Raw genomic sequence first — 18,438 nt, forward strand, 5'->3', positions numbered from 1 at the left:
AATTTTTTCAGGCGATAATCAAAAAAAGGCAAATAATGATAACAAAAAAGTTATTATGTCCTACTGATTAACTAAATTCTTCATCTTTTTAATTTTTTAATTTTAAATATATATATTTTAAATGAAGTCTTGTCTGATCGTATCGTTAAAACAATATAGTTTGTGGACTGTGAGTCTGGATTTTACACACTCTCGTATATGTCTGTTGACCATATTGTTCTCAATGTTAGAAATTTATTCTTTGTCCCAGTGGACATATGTATGCGAGTTATGCTTGTGTGAGCTTTATAAAATACGATAGTTTGCAGTGAGAAATGGATTCGTATACTGCTTTACATTAGACGCTTTCTATGGTTAAGTTCTTGACAGCCTACATTTTATCCTTAATATCCTAAATCATCCTATTTCGAACTTTCAATCCAATGCGAGCTGTATAAATTCTATGTTGAACTTTCTAAATCCCATGTTGGTGTGTGTAATTCTATCTAGAAGTGTCTTAACACCCTTGATATCCTTGATAGACTTTTAGACAATACCATGGATTGTCTAAAAACTATCTTTAACTGTTTAAATCTAATAAAATGTAAATTTAGTTACTACGAAGGTCAGAATAAAAATTTATGACATTCCGTTTGCGACAAAAGACAGGAACATTTTCGGCGAAGTTATTTAATATTCCGTTGTCCTTTGTTTGGCTTAGACGAACAAGAAGTCATTAGTTATCTAAATTATGTAAAGGTGAACATATTTAACTGATTATATAAATTTAAGAGTTCATGCATTGTTACATAATTCTCTAACTTCTAATTGGTGTCAAGTTTGAATGTCATTTTTGCATCAATATCATTGATTTTGAGGTAGTATGTCATTGTTGTTGCAATCCACGTTAATAGCGCATTTGTAGTACAACAGTAATTATTAAAAGGTAGCTCCCAATTGCAGCCTCAATGAGCTGTATGAGAAATAAAGACAATGTTTGCTGTAAACAAAAAGGGTGATTATTTTGTATAAATTACATAAAAGTGAATGTTTTCAGATAACCATTCACCCTTTGTTGGGATTTATTCATTTATTATTAAATAATTATAAGATAAACATCTTTAATTGGTGTCAAGTGGAAATGTCATTTTTGTTGCGATTTGCGTCAATTTCATTGACCTTAGGACAGTAATTATCGTATGGTAGTTCTCCATTGCATCCTTAATGAGTTTCAAGAAGAAACACAATAGCTATTAGATTAAAATGTATTTAAAGCAACTTCCGTTTCCTTGTCAATGACAGGTAGAAGTTAGCTATGTAACTTCAACATAACAATGTAGTTTGTTTTAAACATCTTTCAAAGGAACAGCACACGACGTTGAAAAAGACAGAAAGAAAAGATGTACTTTAAAGTCCTTCTCTTTCTAGTTGTAACTGTGACTACATTATTGTCAGTGAGGTCAAGCAAATGTCCAATAACATGCACTAAGTCAGCGTGTAAGGAAAACCTAAAATGTTCTGGTATGTTTGACATTGTTTGTTTGTTTGTTTTTCATCAAAATGTTTTATGTTACACTTCATTTTTTCATTTTCCTCTGGAGCAAAAGCTTAATTACAATCGTCTGATCGACAATAGCATTGATACAGAGTACCTTCAGGTTATGGCTACAAAAAGACTATAGTTTTTCATATTATTACAAGAAGTCGTAGGGATGTAAAACTAACGTTGTCTTACTTCCTTCTCATAGGTTCCATTGTTAAAGGAACATGTGGATGTTGTGACGAATGTGCAAAAGTTCGAGGTGAAACTTGTGGCGGAACATTTCACGTATTTGGAAGATGTGACATTGGTTTAACGTGCCGAAAAGTTCAAAACCAGAACTATGGATATTGTGGTGAGTCTTCAGAATGATAAAAGTTTATTAACATTATACTGAGGTTCTGAAATGGATGTAAGAGAATAAAAATCATTGATTTTTTACTCCAACTGAAAGTTTTCCCAGTCTGGAAGGTTTAGTAAGTAATAACAATGCAAAATGTAACCCTCTATACCATTTTAAATCGAGGAGGTGAAGAAAATCACAGACGTATGTTGTCTGGAAAAGTTGAAACAAGAAAAGTTTGCTCAATTTTATCTTGTTCTAGTTTGCAAAAAGGCCCACCATATTGCAGATTGTCCTTATGGTCGAGCAAGATACGCAAATGGCTGCATGAAAGCAAGATGTTATGGTAGGAACGGAATCATTACCAATTATATATTCATTTTCTGAATTCTACCACATCAATTTCAATATTTTCCGTTATGTATTTTTTATATTTCTCAGGTTTTCCTATTGTTCGGCGCCAATAATGCCGCATTTAAGTGACCACCTGCTGACTACATGTTTCTAAACTTCAATTTTTTGATTAACTGCAAAGATTTTTTAAGTTTAATTTTTTTTTAAATAGATTTACCAAAATGCAAAGCTTTTTCGCATCACGTTGGTGGTAATCAGACATGCCCAAGTGTAGGAACTGTTTTTTGCGACACGGAATGTTCAAAGTAAGTATGCCTTCCTTTGTTTACATTTTTTTAAAAGCGATTAAATACATTCCCTGAAATTTAGGCCTTCAACTATTTTCGTATTATTCAACTCTCTAGGGGGAATTACTTTTTGACTCCTAAGTAGATGGGACTGTAAGGTCATTCTCCCACCTAATTCGAATGGAAACTTTTCTTTCGTTTTCTGATAGTGTTAGTCCATAAATTAGGTAACCCTTGATCAATTCATTCAGCTTATAAATGCGGTAAAAGAAAGGCTGGCAAAATTATTCGTTTTATTAAGAAAATATTAAATATAACTTTGCTTTTTATTTTATACCGTAAGTTTTCAAATGTTTTAGGAATAACACTGTTTTTTGACTGTCCGCTAAATTATAAAAAATTTCAGGCAGCAAAGTTCATTTTATGGCAACGAGAAAAGTTCATTAGAATACCTGCTAATTGATGTCCACTATTTACAGAAACTTGTATAAGGATTTTCCGGTGCAATATTACTTCGTGACCGTTAATTAAAAGGTGTCCGGCTTTTTAATGTATCCGGCAAATAGAGAGTCGATAACGAAAATATAAAAAGACATGCAGCTGGGTGTATCAGTTTTAAAGTTCGTTGTCTTTTGCTTCAAACTCATTAATTTGATAATCTGCAGTTTCATTGACGTAAAAAGAGTCGACCTCGCTAATGATAATAATTTATTTTCTACTTTTATAAGTTAAACAAAAGATAAATTGCGTATTTTTTTTGTTTACAAAGTTTTAAGTGTGTTATGTGTTTTTTTAGTTGCTGCAGCCATGATACATCGTGTAGTCCAAATGACTTACAGCAAAAAAGTAACTGCAAGTTTGGATGGTGGGAGTACTGAAGGATTGACTAATGCCATATTAATTTCGCTTATTCAAAACCCCTAGAGATGATGGCTCTATACAATTATTTGTGCTTTGATCAAGAATATTTATGATCAGAGTTTTAGACGTTTTAGAATATTATATAGAAAATTTCTTTTTTTTTTAATTTGAAATCTTGAATTTCTGTTTTAGCTAAAGAAGTGCAAGTTTTAATAACATAATAAATGGTTTCTATTGTGAATGTTGTTTTCTTGTGCGAAAAAAATTCTGTTTTCCTGCCTTAGGCCGTTTCAACAGCAACATTTTACCATCAGTATATTGTTGTGATGTGAAAATGTGTGATTTAAACAAAAGAAATTCCTCTGCAATATTTTTATTTTGAACTCAGTTTGATTTAAAAAATATTGCAGAATATTGCGAACATTTGCGTCATATTTTTTCATTAATATATCGCAGGTTGTTTTCACATTAAATCAAAATATTGTGGCAATATTTTGCAATTATTTACAACATATTGCTCGAATTTTATCGCTGTAATGTGAAACGGCCCTTATATGTCACAATACCAATTGTCAGCATGGTATTCTTGAAAAGGCAAATGTTCCAAAGCGTTGCATTTACCGTTAAAACCTAGTATTTTTAGAAGCTTTTATCCTTTCTTTTTTATTCATTTTACTTTAGCCGTATGCTTTTTTAAAGCAACGTTTTTTTCTATCATCATTTGACTGCATATTTCTGAAGTAAATGTTTTTATTGTGTAATAAATAGATCATTTTGTAATACCTTCTGTATTTTGCAATACCTGCTGTATTTTGCCAAGAGCTGGTCAGAAATATATAAAATCTACAAGATGAAGTAGCATAAATCCCTTATGAAGCATCCCTTAGCGTATGCTAGGTCCGGTTTTACGAAACAGGTTGTGTTATTTAATGTATAGAACCTAATTTGTGCAACACGTTGTGACGAAGAGCACAGGATTATTTCGACACTAATACAAAAAACGCGAAGCAAGCAGAATCCCGTTAGTTATCTTTTCAGTATCGATATGTGCGAAATTGGTGTAGAGAAAAAGGAAAGTTGGCCTGTCAAACTACTGGGGTCCTAGCGATACTCATTTTAAATATGAATTCTTATACAACTCTTGTTCAAGTTACCCATAATTATTTTTGCTTGCGATTGTTTCTCACCTACAATGAATACCATATTGCATTCATGTTACCGCGTTTTTTTTTGACATAGTTATAGATCTTAATTAACAAAAAAGCACTCAATTTTCTCAACTTCAGATTTCAGAACGAGCTTTTCGAAAGCCATTATGTCATTAAATTCTGAAGTTGATTTTTAATATCAAGAACAAAATTTAAACAAATCAGCCTGAAAAATGCTCATCTTTACTGGTTGATATAAAAAAGGGTATAAAAATTTTTTCAATGCGAAAAGTCCTGATCACACCCCGGCCGTTTGTGTCAATTTTTTTTTCCTTTTTCACACTAAACACGAGAGTAGGGTTGATATCTGAGGTAGATGTCTAAACAAGCGATTGTTGTGGTTGCACGACTTTCGTAGCTCAAACAGAAGATTTAGATGCACTACAACCCCCTTTCGCAGGACCCTCAATAAAATCAGAACCAATAGGAACTGAAGAGGCTATCTTAAGTAAAAGAAATTGATTTAAAAATGAAAAAAATGCAATGGAAATACTATTACAAAAAGCACAGGGTCTGTAACACTCGTATTTTATTTGATAGCGGAAGACAAAGGATAGTATTGGAAGGAAAATGGGTTTGAAAACAATTAATATGAGGGAGTTCTTATTAAAACGTTTGACGATGATAATGGCAGTGCCAAGGTATTAGATGTTGTTCAACTTAAGGTAACACATAAGATAAGTGATAGTTTTGTTTTGGTTGAGGATTTGTGTGTCCCCAACATATGTGGACATTTGGCTTGTCAGAATAATTTGTTTGCAAAGAAACAGTTTAAATATATAGGACAATTACAACTAACAGACGCCGGTTCTGATGCATTTAAATTGTCTGTTGAGGTTATAATCTGCGTTGATTTCTTCCAAAGTTTTATTACATGTAAGATAATAAGAGCAAATAAAGGAAAAGTAGCAACTAGGTCTGTTTTAGGTTGGCTTATTAATTGCCGAATTGAGTCAAATAATATTCACTCTTCACTTCGGCATTGTTTTGAAACCCATCTGATGCGTGATGAAGTTACACCATGCGAAGACTCATTACATGAGGAGTTAAACAGGTTTTGGAATGTTGCGTCAATAGGTCTACCAGGAAATTGTATTACGACTCAATTTGTTTGATGGCGTTGGAAATGTTACAAAACTGCGTTTCAAACCATCGCAGAAACCAGATAATGTTGGTATCTGAAAAACCAGTTATTTTCTTTTAGTAAACCACAAAAACCATTAAAGTCAAAAAATTAGTAGCTAGATATACTAAAGTTTTTAAGGGACTGCCTGGCAAAAGGTATAATTGAGAAGGTTCCTGATAATGGAATAGTGACGGAACTAGGCAGTGTGCATTCCCTTGCTCACAGACCAGTTGTTCGTGAAGATAAGAACATTACAAAGGTAGAGTAGTGTTTGATGCGTCTTGAAGTGGAAATGGCCCGTAAACCAGTGTCTTCATTCTGGTTCAAACCTACTAATCAAAATTTTTGGATATTTTTTTGAATTTCAGAATGCACAATTATGTGATTTTGCTGATATAAAAAAGACTTCTTATATACAGTTTTCGCTTGTTGAACCCCGGATAAGTGGAACTTTCACTAAGTTGAGCCATTGTAAGTGACTATATAAAATTAATTCACCTCAATTGACCTCGCTATGTCTTATTTTGCCCTTTCTGGAATCTGTGTTTTTGGGGCTTCTAATTTATTTTAAAAAAACAACATTCGCTAAGTGGAACAATTTACTTCGGTCCCTTGAAAGTTCCACTTATTGAATGGTAACTGTATCTGTTATTCAAATATAAATACTGATGTTTTAAGATTTCTCCGGTATGATGTGGAGGGCTGTGAAGAATTAAAGTTAACTATATACCGTTTTAACGTGTTGTGCTTGGAGTCACTTCTAGCCCTTTTCTTCTTAATGGAACAGTGAGATATTGTATGGAAAAGTATGACGATAAACAATGCACAGTGATAAACAATTTATTGAACGATTTGTTGAGAATTTATACGTTGATGATACAACATCAGGTCGCAACACCAATAGGAAAAGTAAATGCGTTTTATGATAAAGCTAAAAGAATGATGTCTGAGGTTTTTGTTGTTAAGAATTGCAAAAGCATTTTAGTGAGGAGAAAGATTAAGTCAGTTTAGATAAGAAGAAGGTTGACGTTTATAGATACGCAGGTGTTACTGCGTGAAAGTGTATATCAAAAAGAGGTTTGGAAAAGGATAAGACGACTGATGAATTATCCATTAGGTTTGATGTCGCCTGTTACTGCTTGTGTGAAGGTTATGTTTTAACTACTGTGTAGAGAATGGGGATAGTAAAACTCCTACTGAAACAATGACTATGTGAAATAGTTTTTTAGTAGCATTAGAAAAGGTTGGTGGGGTGAGAAGTAAAAAATTTGTGTCTGTTGAGATTGGTAAAATAATACAAATTTGTTTTTAAGATGATCTAGTCGGAGGAAGCGGCCGGTTAGTTGGCGCATATGCACAGGTTAGGGGGGAGTGGCTGGTAGTTGTAAAGTCGAAACAAGGGAGAATAGCATTAATACATCGTCCTATACAACGTTTGATTTAAACTTGGTAATGATGTTAAACTGAAGGGTGAAGTTGACGGTGTGAAGGAACACAATGTTAAGTTTGTAGAAAGTGATATTAAACGTGTGGTTGAAGTAGTGGCACCGGTGGTGGACCCATTTGTTAAAAGAAACATGCACAAGCAAGCAAAGGACTTTAATAGACCGCGCCAGAATGCTGCACAGGAGGAAGAACTACTAGGAAGAATTAAACTCAATTATATTTCGTATTTGTGCCAATTACAAAGGGAAAAAAAGTGGACAATACGTTTTAAGATACTTCTTAGGGTCGCTAGGATCCATGATGCTTTGTTTTTATATTCCGTAGTGCTTTGTATATAGTTATGTGACGGTTTCTTCGTTCTCTTCAAATATAATATTCACGAAGCCAGGACATGTGCCAGTTCTTGTGTTTGAACTTTTATCCTGTTTCTACACTGACTGCTTGGTCACTGATGGTGCGGAAAAAGATACGCTTGACGCATAAATACGCTGCGCCTAAATGTTCTATGTATATGCGCTGTAAATATGTGTGATGTACACATGTCTAATGAGTGTCGGATCTCATTGTCTGCATAAGTACAGTCATTCAATAACAGTATAAACGTCAGCACATGATCTACCAGAATTATCATCTTCACTTGTGTTATATAAATCCTCGGTATACCAGATTCTGAATATATCATCAATTGTCACATCGATATGATCATTAAATATGACACAAGGTGAGTTATGATGGAAACCTGGAAGTATATACTTCGTGGTTGCGTTTTCATTCTTAGGCAATATGACTTTATTGTTATTGTTCGTAATTAGGGTTCTAATGGAGTCATTGTCCGCAATGCAACCCCATTTGGACCCTTTAGTAGATTCTGTTGTCCAACAGCTTAATGTACCTTCTTTGCTATGTTGAAGTTTTAATTTCGTGAGTGTGCCATTTCGATGAATTTGAAATTCACCATAACTGTTGTTTCTTGCTCCGAAACAAATATTAGCTGCTTGTAATTCCCAATCTGTAACAAAACAAATGCACCTGAGTCAAAAACTGCATGTTTCCGATAAGCTAAAATAGCATCGGCAATCCACTGTGCTTAAGTCAATTAAATTGGAATATTCTTCGCCGTAAAATATTGACTTTTTAAGGAACACGCTTTATAGGAAGCACTTAGCCATAGCCAAGTGTTTGTGATTTCTAGGATCAGCGATACTTTATTTTACATTTTTGATCTTCATGTTCTGGAAGAAAGGGGGGAGGTAGAATCACTTTTAGTTTGTAGTCCATCCCATGTAAAAAGGAACCTTAGTACAAACAAACTTCCGTTTAATTTGATTTAGTGTAGTCTATGGAAAAAATCCCAACTTAAAGAACAAAAAGCTGGGACAAGACCTGTTACGATCGGTAAACAACACACGGTCGATAAAAATATTGCTACTTTGATACGGCCGGTAAATGAGGCGGGATTGCCAACTGGATATATTTTCCGTAACAATATTCTTATCGTGATTGGCCGACAGTAACCACTATAAAATTCTTAAGTCTTTCCAACTCTTTCTGTCCTCTTTTACAACACGAAGAGAAAATTCTTAACCTCGACTTTCTCTGTAGATTTTCTTTAGCACACTGGCTATATAAAAAAGTAACTCAAACACAAAGCAAAAATTACTAAAAAAAAGTAACTCAAACACACCTAGGGGCTCAACGGACCGCATAAATTTTTTTTGCATAATTACCATAATATATGTGATAATTTTGAGATCCGTATAAGGCCTTTTTAAAAATAAATGAATTAGCTAAAAACCTCCACAATGGCAAACAGGATCTATTCCACACAGACTTTGACAAACACCACTTCGGCAACAACTTCTCGTTCCACAAAATAAAGGATCAATCTAGGAAAGAAAACTATAACAAATCGAAGATACGAAATGCGTCATACAAGTACAGCTGAAAAGCTGCAAAAAAATGGACCAGTGGAACAAAATATGATTATAATTAACCTCAAATGTTTTCAAAATAGTTTCTTTGCCTTGAATTTGAATTCCTTCGTCTCCTTCTTTGGCATTTTTTATCAGTTTCCAACATTTCCCTGGCCCCATACCACCTTCTTTCTCCTTGAAGATAACCTTTTCGCACTCTACATCCCCTTGACAATTTAAAATACACGATGTCTTTAACTTACTTCCCTGGTATATAAACTTTTTACTCTCAACTATCTCTTTCACTTCCTTTGTCTGGTAAAATTGAGACTGTACGTAAACAAAAGCCACTGCGAAAATGGCAGCATATTTTAAGAAGCCTGTTTGCATGATGACGACTTCAGAGTAAAGATAGTTTGTTTTTCTTCATTTTCGAAATCTTCTTTCCGAAATGTATTGTATTGAAATGAAAACAATCTTTCATAACTAATGAAGACGATAGATATGCTTCATTAACGATTGACACTCTATTCTTAAGAGCAATAAAGAGACACGTAAAATTAACACATATACAAAACGAGCATTCAACGCCTTTCTATTTATGTGTTTTCTATGTATATTTCGCGTCGTCATGGTAGGCTATGAGCCAATAGCAAGTGAACCAGCACCGGAAGTTTTTGTTGATAGTTGCGATACTAAACATATTAATGCTCCATTAAAGCTACATTCACATGTACGTAATCTTTTACGTAAGAACTTTTAACATAAGGAACGTAAGAAAATATATTCTTACGTATAGTTTTTGCACATGCGCGTACGTTTTCAGTAAGTAACTTACAGTATCTAGTTTAAATCATTTTTTAATATGACGGCGGTGTTTTAATAAGCGTCACCTTTGTTTTTTAAATACTAACTGTCGTAATAAAAAGACAACGACAGTGTCGTAAAAATGCAGCTACGGGATTATTGAATACGAATGAAGGAGCTTGGATGAGAATTAATCTTCGGTGTTTTTTGTTTTAACTTTTATCCCCGCACAGAGTGTCTCAAAAAGCATTTTTTTTAGGTAATTTCATTTAAAATTGTCTGAGCAAGTTACGTTATCTTTTACGTAAGATCAGAGAAGGAAATAAACATCCTCCCCTGTGTACCTGCTTAAATAAAAGAAATACGCACATGTGAATGTAGCTTAAGGGAAAATGTTTTTATTTTTAAATATTTTTTTTCGCATTTATCCTAATTTAGTTTGACCAGAAATATAAATAATTAGAAAAACAAATATATCACATCAGAGAAAAATGCGTACTAAATTAAGAACTGCTAGAATTATTTTTAGAAACATATTCACACGCAGTAATTAAATAATAATGAAAGAATAACTGAAGCAACCGATTGAGCAGTACAATGAAGTGTGATACGTGTTACACTTTTTTGTTTTTGTTTTGTAAATTTTTATCCTGATTAAAATCTCCTGTAAACATAAAACTACGCACTCAATTAGGGACCTTGAAATTTATCTTTAAAAGAGGGTTAGCAAATATTAGTCATGCGCAATAAATTAGGGATAATAATATTTCTTATACTTACTATGAGATAGAAAAATATCTGAGCTTTCTATTGTATTGTACTGTAGCAAAAACTTTCTTGTAATACAGCATAGAAATTGCCCTTTTTTTTCAAGAATAAAAAAATGCTCAAAATTTGTCTAGTTTGTTAGTCATAAATTTTTAAAATTCTCTGATAAAAATTCTTGAATATTGTTTTCTTCGTAAACCAGCTGTTGTTTCGCTTAGAAGAATTGCCTTTCTTTACGGAACGCGTTTTGTGCTGATGATCTAGGACCGAAAAACAATAATGACGTAGTTAAAAAACAAAGATTTGACATAAGATAGATAAGGATGTGATAAGGTGAGGTAAGATGACATAAAGATGTGGTAAAACGCCATGCAAAACTGAATGGCGTTGAAAAAAGTTAAGAAAAATTAAATCAAGTCAATGAATTAAAAAAATCATATCTTCTTGTCATCTTCTTGTGTGCCTGCAAATATTAAAGCATTCCTTCTCTCTAACTTTGTTTACGACTAAATATTTTTTGAAGCTAGCCTAATGCGAAAAAAAAAAATGGCTTCATATGAAACAGCTTGAAAGGTTGTTTATGAATCTTTTTATTTATTTAAAAATCTCGAACGATCGTCAAGGTTTATTGACTTAGAAGTTTGATAATTATGCTAATTAATGCATGAAAAAATGTATTAGAAAAAAATGAGGTGCTCTTTTAAGGGTTTATGTGGTGATGATGTTTTTACCTATCCAGTTTGATAGTTTGAACATATTTACATGAATATTAATACTTAGTTACCCTTTATTATCATTCATGCCAGCTTTTGTATCTAATCATCAAATCGATGATGTCATAATTCCGCATAATTATATAAACTTTCAAAACTAATATCTCGGAAATCAATAAAGATTATTTAAAATATTAAAAATATTTATGTAATATTGAGAAAAGTAAAATGCGTGTTCATAACATATCAGCGTTTATTTTTCTGTCTTCTATTTACTAGCTGCAACTGACGTGCAGTAGGTAAGCTTTGAAACTTCTTTCAATTTTCATGTTAGTACCACAAGACACCCTTATTATGTTTACAAATCTGGCGAATTGTGAACCTTGTAACAAGTGTTAATTATTCGTTAATAAGCGAAAGCTTGTTTAATATTGTTCACTGAAAAATAACAAACAATAAAGCTAATTTACCATGACTATTACATCACAATTAAATTAGCGTCGGTCTTTTGAAAATTCAGTTTCATAAAAAATGCACGTTTTTACAGAGATGCTACCCTATTGCAACTGGGCTTGTAAGAGCTCTGAATCGCTGGGAAAAGGGGGGTTAATTTGGTTCCCCCTATGTATCTTTTGATTGGTAAATGGTATTTACTTCAAATTTAATAGGGAGTTGGTATTTAATGAGTAAAGTTCATTTGAGAAAAAAAATTCATGATGACGGCATTATTTTTAGGTGACGTCATCAAAACTCCCCAATTTGGTTTCTTAGAGCTAATGAGAGTGCGCAATCAGTTTTATTAGTTACAACATTAATTTTTATTCAAATAATTCAAAATTAACTTTTTTTTAGGTAATGTCACTTTTACTATCACGTCATTGTCATCGGAAAAAGGGGGCGTGTCCCTGTACAGCACATCACTATAATTAAAAAAGTATCAAAGGTTATGATTAATTTTTTTTTCACTAAGAGTAAAGATTAAGTAGATATTTGTAATCCTTGTAAAATCTGCAAGAAAATGATATATAACGCTACTTCTTTGAACTAAAGAAATATCTGTCATAACCAACAACAATACTTTTTTTTTCACTTTTCCAAAATATACTGCCAGCTTCGAACGATAGTTTGTTATGATGAGATAGCGCCAAATTTGAAAAAAATACAGACCGGAAACATTCATCAACAAAACAAACGCGCAATATGGTGGCTTCATTTTTATTCACGAATCTTGACTTTCTTTATCTTTACTCGCAAATTCGTTCATTAAGTTCAGTAGTATAAAAGAATAAAAACGTCACATGTTGTTCAACAGTTTTTCTATTTCGATCTTCAATCTTTTCTACATTATAACATAAATTCTGTCTGAAAATTTTCGTTTTTCTAATTTTTTTAAAAAAGGACCAGTGCATAGAAATTATATCAGAAAACCAATAAAAACTGCAGTTTTTAAACTCAATATTTTCGCTATTTTAATATTTATCTAAGGCTCTATTTATAAAGTTGGATCCTGAAGACCCTTTTTTAGAACTTGATTAAATATATGTACGATATAAATGCTTCTAGCCTTCTTTTTCTGTCATTTTCCGTAATCAATACTTTTGAAATTTGGTTAAAATTCGTTCAAAAGACTTTCCCATACATTTTATGACATTATTAATCTTGTCCGAAAACTTTTCCGCCAAATCTTTTTACCTCTTACTGTATGTATATCGACTCGTAACCATCACAATAAAGAGAAAGATATTCCATTGTTTTTTACTTTAGCCACTCGTTTGACAAAATTACTTAATTATAAAAATTGAGCACTTACAACGACGGGGCCGGTCGGTCTAATCTTTAAAATCAACACCCATCATAAAATTTTAATCAACTGTGTCGCAGCTGTATCTATTATTATTCCGAATATTTATTACAGGATATAGCCACTTCGGTGTTGGAAACACTGTTATCAATGTGGGTCCTCTGTCCAAAACAACAAATACGTTAAATGCACGGGCTTAAAAATTGCACAGCAAAAAAAAAAACTTTTATCTTTTTTTTATCAAATATACATATTTTTTAACCATGTAGCCTATAAATATACATTCAACACGTTTAAACATGTTAAAAATATATTTATTAAATACGTTAAAAAATTATATATGTTGAAAACATAGTTAATAGATTGATTTTTCAATAAATTATCTATGGATCCATAGATGATAACTTGAAAATAACTTGAAGCTTAAGTGCTCTGTCTTGGGGATGTATTTCCTAAAAAAGATTAAAAAATAAAAAATAAATGCATAAAATAAAAGAAGGAACCAACGAACGAACGAGCAAAGTAATTAATCAACAAGTCGTTAATTTACCGATGCATTTTGCAGCATAATAATATATCCCATCAACAGCAATATCTCCCAAAGGTCCATTACCACGGGTGGCCTTTATTGCCAGCTTAAAAATGAGCAAATTAAACTTAAACAACGAAAGAGATTGTTACACAAAGCCAAAAATCAAAAAACAAAACAAAAAAACAAGCTCAAACAAACACGAGATTCGGTCACATTGCATTTATAGTGCCAAACAACTGCGTGGGTAACCAGAGACCATCTGAGAATAAAATTGAACCAATTTTCCAAAAACAAGTCATCTATTTCAGGAACTGACGTGGTGATGACATCATCAAAAAAAACTTTAAACCTTTTTATCTCTTCAACGATTGGTCAAAAACACTTAATCTTATAAATTTCTGTGATCGTTTTAAGCTGTAACAACGAGAGGTAAACAAATTTCCAGTAAACGTCGACGTGTTATTACTGGCGCCATCATTGATGGCTATTTGCGTAGCTGGGATGTTCCACAGACTTATCGGTTAGTAATACTAATAAACATAAAACTAGTCAATAAGCCAATGAAAGAGCCAGAAGAAAGACAAGAAAAAGTCCGTCGCTGGAATTTTGATGACGCCAGGAATGACCCGTAATAGGCAATTATTTTTTATAGAAATTTGTTTACCCATTCCCTTTGTTGTATAGAGCTTGAAACTCTAATCAAAAAATGCAACACAACACGTGCTTTGAGGATGTCTTTAATCTGTCTTTTTTAAAACAAGCGAGTTGACCAGCTTCAATCCTATTTTGGTTCAAGGTGGTCTCTGGTTACCCACGAATTATTTACGTCACTTATTACCATCCATATCCAAGTTATTTGGCCTTAAAATTGCAATGGAATGACTTCGTTAATTTTAAAAATTCTATTAACGTCAGTCTAATGGATTAGCATCGCCTGCCTGTCACAGACAGACAGACAGACAGACAGACAGACAGACAGACAGACAGACAGACAGACAGACAGACAGACAGACAGACAGACAGACAGACAGACAGACAGACAGACAGAAAGACATATGAAAGTTAAGTACGCGATCTGGAATATTTATATGTGAAGCTGCTTTATTTTCTCTTTCTCCAGAGTCACAATGTCTACATTAATCTGCTACCTGCATGCCGGAGATGGTTAATATTACATTACTGGAATATTCACATGACTCATTTAACGTCAATTTTGTTAGCCTTGGAAATAAACGACAAAAACAAACCGTAAATGATAAACCACCGGAAAGTTCAGTATCAACATCTAAAGAACTCATTTTTCCGTTAAAGCTTATCATTCTTAACCATGACCTTCGTAGTATTCCTACACTAAGACTGTTTTTTGATTATAAAACCGAAAACAACGGGGGTTAATTTATCTTGTTGCTTTTCTTACCTCAAATTGGGCTGGGCTGTTAATAGCTAAAGCAACAGGAACCCAATATTTGCCTTGGTCACCATGTCGTATGAACAGCTCTTTTTCTCTTTCCTGAGACTTTATGTGAATACTAAATGAACCTTGGTGAATACCGTACATATGAAACCACAATGTAAAACAACCACCTGCGACGCCTGTCCCCGCAATCATGTCTGATTTACGCGCAGCTACGTCACCTGGTCTTCCATGCTTTGCCATAGCAAGACCAATATTACCGTAGACTAAAATAAAAAACAACTTAGAGTTCTGACACAGTTAAGTTTCAACCTCAAAACAACCATAGCGTATATGTTTTTCCCTGATGCTAAATCACTAAATCTAAGAAAACAAAAACATTGCAGGATACAGACTACAAGAAAAAAAAAACTGAAAAAGTAAAATACTTTGTGTTGCCAAAGAACAATTATAGTACGAAATCTGATATTTAACAAAAAAATACAAATTTTGATTTTGTACAATCGGGTAAAAACACTTGACAATAACAGCAGTTTTGGGGCATTTTTCACAGTTGCCAAAACCATCAACACACTTATACACCGCAGTCAGGAAGCTGCGAAAATGCAACTTCTCTACATAGATATACTAAGTAGGGTTTAGAATGCGTAAATCTAAAAATAGCCGCAATTGAAAATCGGTTATGTGTCAACATCTTTTCTTACCAATCGTAGTCCTCTCTAAACATTATTGCAGAACAGACGCAGGAACATTTGAAAGAAAACTTTGTCTATAAACACTGGTCTACAACGTAGTCCGATGTCAATGCTGCCAGCGCTTACATAACGCCTACCAAGCCCCTCAAACAGGTTTCATTTATAACCAGTATATGGGTTACTATAAATACACTTTCTCCTATTTATCACACAAGTGTCAATAAGGAATCTGCGATTAATAGCCTTATTACCGCTAATTCGTAAAACGAAAGACATCCGACTACACCTACCGGGGCGCTAAATAAACAAAAAAATCTTTTCCTTTGACACTATGGTTAATTGAAGAACTGCATTCATAATTGTCATATTTACTTTTTTCGTACTTTTTTTTCCTAAAGTAAGAAATGGCTAACAGCGAGGAAACAGTTATTATTATAATTTTATTACTATTATTATTTACCCAGGATAGCCTCGTAGTTCTGCGTAGTGAGTCATAGTGCATTTAAAGCTCCCATGTGAGATACTGAAGGCGTGAGACGTTACAGCACAATATCCTATTCTTATGCTAAATGTTAAACAGGAAGGATCGATTCATCCTTTTTAGAGTCTCTAGCATGACTTTACCGGGGTTGGAACCCAAGACCTCTCGCACTGACGGCGAACGCTCTACCACAAGGTCACCGGTGTTAAAATTTAACGTACCAGTATTTGTAGTATGATCATACCAAGGACTTGTTCCGTCTACAGGAAGATATGCATAACTATCACCAATGAGTTCGTAGTAATAATAAATCTTTCTTGGATTTTGCAGCTCAAATCTGTAGCGGTAGTTCAAATTGATAATTTTAAAATTTAAAGTTTGTCGGTTCTCCGTCGCTGAAAAAGAACAAAGAAGGCGTATTATGGTTACAGAGAAAGGGGTGGATACGCAAGTGTCATTAGGATAACATCTAGGTATATTTCACTTCTACAATCTAATTATGGTTTGTTATATTCCTCCATACTAAGAAAAAAGTGCAACACAAGTGGTTCGTACCCATCCTTAGACACAAACGATCTTCATTAGGCGGTCCGACACATTTATGTGCCATTTCTCTGTCTCCTTTGCACGTACGACTTCTTTGTTGATTTCCAATCCCATTTGCAACGCAGGCTGTCCATTCACTCCATCTACTCCAATAAGCAACTAAATATTTATATGATAAATAACTTTTATAACATTAGAACTTACTTAAAAATGGAATCAATCCTAACGCGATTGCGCGATGTTGACGTGAACTTTTAAACCGCGTGTTTGTATTAGCAATGTCAAAACGAAATTACGGATATCTCTTAAACTGGATTTTTAAACTTTTCTTTTGCGTGTGATTTATTGCAACCGATTGAATCAACTTATGAAGGTTTAACTTTTGAATTAGCGACAAAACGTTGACTTATGAAAGTTCGCTCCACAACATCACAGTGGAAATGAAATGAAAATGGTAAAACGCCTGAATGTAATAGAATACAGCCAACTTTATTGAATAGACTACTACGTTGCCGTTTGAAAGTGTAAAACTCAGCATTAGTTGTCATAGTATATATATATATATATATATATATATATATATATATATATATATATATATATATATATATATATATATATATATATATATATATATATATATATATATATATATATATATATATATATATATATATATATATATATATATATATATATATATATATATATATATATATATATATATATATATATATATATATATAATTGTAAATTTTCAATGATATTTAAGGATTGAAGTATTGGTGGTACGTCAACATTTAAGTTAACTTTTGACAGCATAGAATACTTTTTCTTAAAAAATAATATTTAGGAAAGATTCCATCATTAAAGCTTACCACCCACGAAAAACACAAGTTGGGTTCATATGATAAATATTGAAATTTATGTAAAATAATTAAAACGACAAACTAAACGACTAAAAAACCGTTTTATGTCAATATGCCTTGTCAAAACTGCTAAATACAACACCACACCCAAAGCAATTTCATGACGTCATACATAATTAGTGAAACTTCTAAGTCCAAATTCTTAAAAGCCAATCCAGAATTTTGACAAAAATACACAAGTTTCTACACGACTTTTCAAGCTCTGTCACGTGAAATTAAGTTATTCTTAGGCGAGAGGTAAGCTCGTAAAACAAACACTAATCTCTTAATATCAGCTAATTAAAGAGAATTAAACAAAATTTATACCCTTGTAATTCCGTCCAGTACAAGGTCTACTTTGCAATTCAAAAGGAGCATGCTCATTCGTTAAAGTAATGCAAGCATCTATATTTTCAGCAGTGCACATCCGATGTCTCTTCATCAGAGGCTGTGGGTCTTCGCTTCTCCACTTCCGACATTTGCCCCACGGAGTCCACGAACTCCATACTGAACCATCTTCCTGACCTAAACGAATTGTAAAGAATTGGAAAAGAATACATACACCTTGATAAGCCCTTAAAACAGTACCTCCTGCATTATCATAATTATCGAAACTTTTAAGTTAAAAATATTGAGAACCTCAAGATTCGTAGAAAAAAAGATTCATAGACCACTTTTCAAGTTCTGTCATATTCAACTCCTTCCAGTTAATAGTA

General features: G+C 33.0%; 2 protein-coding genes across 2 annotated transcripts; both read right to left on the reverse strand.

Moving 5' to 3' along the window:
* Positions 1 to 7,490: 7,490 nt before the first annotated feature.
* LOC130647897 (uncharacterized) lies at positions 7,491 to 9,507 on the reverse strand. The gene is made up of 3 exons (XM_057453899.1): positions 9,139 to 9,507; positions 8,940 to 9,030; positions 7,491 to 8,153 (listed from the first exon to the last, which is right to left on the reverse strand). The coding sequence occupies exons 1-3, from the start codon at positions 9,445 to 9,447 to the stop codon at positions 7,726 to 7,728; spliced, it is 828 nt and encodes a 275-aa protein (XP_057309882.1). The 5' UTR covers positions 9,448 to 9,507; the 3' UTR covers positions 7,491 to 7,725.
* A 3,863-nt stretch (positions 9,508 to 13,370) lies between these two features.
* Positions 13,371 to 18,413, reverse strand: LOC130648178 (uncharacterized). The gene is made up of 7 exons (XM_057454217.1): positions 18,394 to 18,413; positions 18,050 to 18,336; positions 16,824 to 16,973; positions 16,490 to 16,663; positions 15,096 to 15,358; positions 13,697 to 13,781; positions 13,371 to 13,598 (listed from the first exon to the last, which is right to left on the reverse strand). Exons 1-7 carry the CDS (start codon positions 18,411 to 18,413, stop codon positions 13,570 to 13,572), a joined length of 1,008 nt encoding a protein of 335 aa, XP_057310200.1. The 3' UTR covers positions 13,371 to 13,569.
* Between the last annotated feature and the right edge of the window lie 25 nt (positions 18,414 to 18,438).

Source organism: Hydractinia symbiolongicarpus, chromosome 6 (genome assembly GCF_029227915.1).
Source record: "Hydractinia symbiolongicarpus strain clone_291-10 chromosome 6, HSymV2.1, whole genome shotgun sequence".
Taxonomy (NCBI): domain Eukaryota; kingdom Metazoa; phylum Cnidaria; class Hydrozoa; order Anthoathecata; family Hydractiniidae; genus Hydractinia; species Hydractinia symbiolongicarpus.